The sequence below is a fragment of the Limulus polyphemus genome, unplaced genomic scaffold (genome assembly GCF_000517525.1).
Source record: "Limulus polyphemus unplaced genomic scaffold, Limulus_polyphemus-2.1.2 Scaffold78894, whole genome shotgun sequence".
NCBI classification, from domain to species: Eukaryota; Metazoa; Arthropoda; class Merostomata; order Xiphosura; family Limulidae; genus Limulus; species Limulus polyphemus.
The window spans coordinates 1-4,833 of NW_013744490.1; the positions used below are offsets into that span (position 1 = coordinate 1).

Genomic DNA, 4,833 nt, shown 5'->3' on the forward strand with positions numbered 1-4,833 from the left:
GTACCCTATTTCTAGTAAGAACTTGAACATTACGTCAAAGTACATGATAGTTCTAGAAACGTTGCGTCACAGTGTCATGTGACTCGCTGACGCAACAATATTTTAATGAGTAAAACCTATCAAGATATTTCTATTGTTAGGAATGAAACTAATATCGTAACAGGATGTATTAATCAGAGCTTTACTATAAACGTTTATTGTTTATCATAACAGGCTGTATCAATCAGAGCTTTACTATACACGTTTTGTTGTTTATTATAACAGGCTGTATCAATCAGAGCTTTACTATACACGTTTTGTTGTTTATTATAACAGGCTGTATCAATCAGAGCTTTACTATAAACGTTTTGTTGTTTATTGTAACAGGCTGTATCAATCAGAGCTTTACTATAAACGTTTTGTTTGCTGTTTATTGTAACAGGCTGTATCAATTAGAGCTTTACTATAAACGTTTTCTTTCCTGTCCATCTTCTGAAAACCCTTGACTTTTGAGACCAATCATCCCGCAACTTTCAACGTCTGCTTGCTTTCTGTTATTTCATCTTGTGAATCAAGACATGTGACCCGCATCTTATTAAGTGCTTTTTGTTAAAGAATATTCTCATTATAGAATAATATATCTTCCTTTTCATGAGGATAACACAGGGACAACATAACAATATTACACTATCACGGACCATTTTCTTTAATAACTAAATACAATTACTTTGATTTTGAAATATCGTCTGTATCTCCTTCTTCGGGTAGGTTATCCAGAAAATTATTCGTAAGCTTTAAACATATTAGGAACAGGCAATTATCCAAAAATTCTATCTCTTAGAATACACCACAGTACTAAAATTTTACCTGTTAAAGGATACCAAGCTGCACCATTTGTAGTTCCATTTTTAAATCCTGGTGTCCCAGTAGGACAGGGTAGGCCTAAGTGCATATTATGATGATTAAATGAGTATACTGCCGCTAGATGGCGAAACACGTCATCATCGGGTGTGATAGAGGGACTACTGTATGACTTGAAAACTAAAACAAAAATGTTATTAAATTACAACTTTGAATAAAACATAAAAGTTAAATTTTATATATGTAAGTAATACCATATTTCGTATTGATAAAAAACGAAAAATTTTTGAATTCTCTAACAGAAATGTGAAATACACTAATATTAAAGTTAAATATTAAAAGACGCACAAAATAAAAGCACGGCAAAGTGATAAAAACTTATATAAATTTTTCAGAGATAACAGATTAAAACAGAAACATATTGCCGTAGTAAAACATTAAAAGGTGAGGAAAGATAATTTATATATATAACATAGAAGTTAAATTTAGTTTACAGCTTTAAAACGCAACATAAATTTTATTTCAAATGAATTCGGATAGATCCATAAAAATATAGCTGAAAAAGAGGGATTTTTTTACATTAAACTTCAATGTTTTGTAGCTAATTCTCACCTGAATTAGGAGTATTGTCAAACGGGTAGCTTGCAACTAGCGCGCCCCCGTGGATATTTCCCGATAAAACAAACTGAATTTGTTCAATCCACTCTCGAACAGCTTTGGTCTCAGGCTGTTGTTTTACGTCATTGGCCTTGAAGTAGTCGGGGAAATTCCGATTAAGGTCAAACCCTCGAGCGTTGTATCTAAACGAGAGTTAGGTGCTGTAAGGATGTAACCATGGAAACCACGAATTCTGTTTCCGTTAGGTTAAAACACGTTAACAAAACGAAGCCACTTTCAATACGCCTTTATTTATTTATTTAAACCAAGCAAACAAGTAAAAATGAATGAATAAAAGATCGAACCACAGTCCTTGCTACAACAGTTTTACAGTAAAAAATTCAAAGCAAACAAACCAAAAGCAAATAAAGACATTTTTTAACTTCAGTACCAGAAGTAAACTTTTCCTGAAGTGACTGACGCCTCATTTTCCTTGCAGAAAATTGGTTATGGATGACGAAACTGCATTTGTACCGGCTTAAAAACTACAAGTTGCATTTTACCCGCTTATTTACAAAAAAAAAAAAAATATATATATATATATTCTGGGATGCATGTAGCCTTCTCTCCAACTTATCGTTATTGGTAGACATGAGGAGCCAGCTACTTAACGTTGGAGAGAAGGGATTATCGTTATTGGTAGACATGAGTTAAGTAGCTGACTCCTCCCTTCTCTCCAACTCATGTCTACCAATAACGATAAGTTAAGCTCCTGACTCATCCCTTCTCTCCAGCATTGGGTTTGTGGCAATCATTTTTATGTAAAATAAGAAGAAAAACAGCAAAGATATTACTAAATCTATGTTTGCTTTCTTTGACCTCTTCAATATAGGACAGTTATAATCTTAGGGATATGCCTACCTTCCTTGACCACCTAAACATCGATTCCCTTCAGTTTATGACCTATATTTCTTGACCACCTGTACACTAACCCTCATGAGTTTATGACCTACCTTCCTTGACCTCCTGAACATTGATTTTCTTTCGCGACTTCGAAACCGTCTGGATTCATGGTTGGCATGATGTGAATCCTTGTGTTATCTAGAAGCCAACGGACGTAGTCATCAGTGTGGTAATTCTTGACGAGATAAACAATAAGATGCAGCATCAATTCTCTTCCTACCGCCTGTAAAAGTAATCGCATAATATCAGGTTATTGTTAACTAGCACCGACAGTCACTCCAAAAGTTTAGTTCAGCAAGATCTTAAACATAAATCGCATAACACCAGGTTATTGTTAACTAGCACTGACAGTCACTCCAAAAGTTTAGTTCAGCAAGATTTTAAACATAAATCGCATAACATCAGGTTATTGTTAACTAGCACTGACAGTCACTCCAAAAGTTTAGTTCAGCAAGATCTTAAACATAAATCGCATAACATCAGGTTATTGTTAACTAGCACTGACAGTCACTCCAAAAGTTTAGTTCAGCAATATCTTAAACATAAATCGCATAACATCAGGTTATTGTCAACTAGCACTGACAGTCACTCCAAAAGTTTAGTTCAGCAAGCACTCAATAAGCTAGAGGTGATAAAAAAGTTGCTCAAACATTATCGATACATAGTTGTACTAAAAACCTAATATGAGTGGTAAGACGGCCCACCCTTTAACTCTCCAAGCAATAATATAGTTGTATCAACGACCACAGGGGTTTTCCTAGTGAGCAATAAATCACAAATTTTGCACCTGTAAAAATATTTGTGCAGTTGAAAATTCACCAATATAAGTAAGTTCAAGTGGATAAATCCTTAGGACCGATAAGACGGCCCACTCCTTACCTCGAGAAGATAAACAATTTTCGCTGATGTGGTGAACTGCTGTTTTATTGGTTTTTGTTCATATAGATATCGAGAGTATTATATGTGTATACACACAGACGCTCTTTATACGGCAGGTAACATGGCTGCTTTCTTTTAAACTTACCGCTTGGAGCGCTGCGGTTATCCTCATTACAATTTTCGATCTCACTGAATAGCCTTAGTGACATAAAGACTTTGCCTGTACTCGTTGTACTGTCAGAAATCTCAAGAAGAAAAAATATTGTTTTAATTCATTATTGATAGAAATATCTGTCATCAGTTTCCTACGTGAATATTTGAAAGAAACAACACCAACAAAAAACACGCAAACACATAAACTGTAACATGTTTTAATTAACCCTAAATATACATTTCAAAGTGAAATACCTGGTTGGATTAGTGCCAGTAGGGGCTGTAAACGTATAAATACCTCGTATTGTTATATAATCATACTTGAGAACTTTAAACTTAAAAGCTAGCAAATTATTGACACTAGGTTTGGAAAATGTTTTATAACAGTTTAATTGAGTCACACTAAAACTAAGTGTAAAAACTCCTGCTAACAATTTTTGAATCAAATCAAAAACAATCAAATTACTATTAGATGTAGGTTTTGTTTTGTTTTGAATTTCGTGCAGAGCTACACGAGTGTTACCTGCGCTAGCCGTCCCTAATTTAGTAGCGATAGACTAGAGGGAGGACAGCTAGTCAACACCACCCACCGTCAACTCTTGGGCTATTCTTTTACCAGGGAATAGTGGAATTGACCGTAACATTATAACGCCCTTACGGCTGAAAGAGCGAGCGTGTTCAGTGACGGGGATTCGAGCCCTCAATCCTCATGCTGCGAGTCGAGCGCCCTAACCACCAGGTCGTTTTGGGCAGCACTAGGATTAATTCATACATTTGTTTCAGAGCAAAGCCACGTTGAATTATCTGCTATGTCCATCGCGGGGAAATGACCTCCATACTTTAACGTTGCACTTTAACGTTGCAATTCCTAAGACTTACCTTCGTCCTCGAACTTAACTAGCTCACTGCAACGAAAACTACGCATTAAATAAACCAAATTAATCAACAGATATCAAGACTATAAAATAGAAAATATTTTTACCTCATTGCCATGCATATTGGCGACATATTTAATATTGGGTTTCAGCTCTGGTTCTTCACGGGGATTTTTCGAAACAATAATAACCCACAAGTCTCTTCCTGATAAAAAATATATAATAATAATAACCCATAAGTCTCTTCATGATCAAAAATAATAACCATAATAACCCATAAGTCTCTTCCCGATAAAAAAAAGTAATAATAATAACCCACAAGTCTCTTCATGATAAAAATAAATAATAATAACCTACAAGTCTCTTCCTGATAAAAAATAGTAATAATAATAACCCACAAGTCTCTTTCTGATAAAAATAATAATAACCCAAAAGTCTCTTCCTGATAAAAAAAAAAAAAACATAAATGAGAAACTAAATCTGCATTTTTATATCAAAACTTCACCAAGAAACTTAATTCTCTTAA

At 34.6% G+C, this 4,833-nt stretch overlaps 1 protein-coding gene across 1 annotated transcript; it reads right to left on the reverse strand.

The window, feature by feature from the left end:
• Positions 1-846: 846 nt before the first annotated feature.
• Positions 847-4,508, reverse strand: LOC106477783 (carboxypeptidase M-like; the record flags this gene model as incomplete). The annotated part of the gene is made up of 4 exons (XM_013938309.2): positions 4,415-4,508; positions 2,451-2,623; positions 1,453-1,640; positions 847-1,020 (listed from the first exon to the last, which is right to left on the reverse strand). Coding segments are annotated over exons 1-4 (550 nt in total), but the record flags the coding sequence as incomplete, so codon positions are not given.
• Between the last annotated feature and the right edge of the window lie 325 nt (positions 4,509-4,833).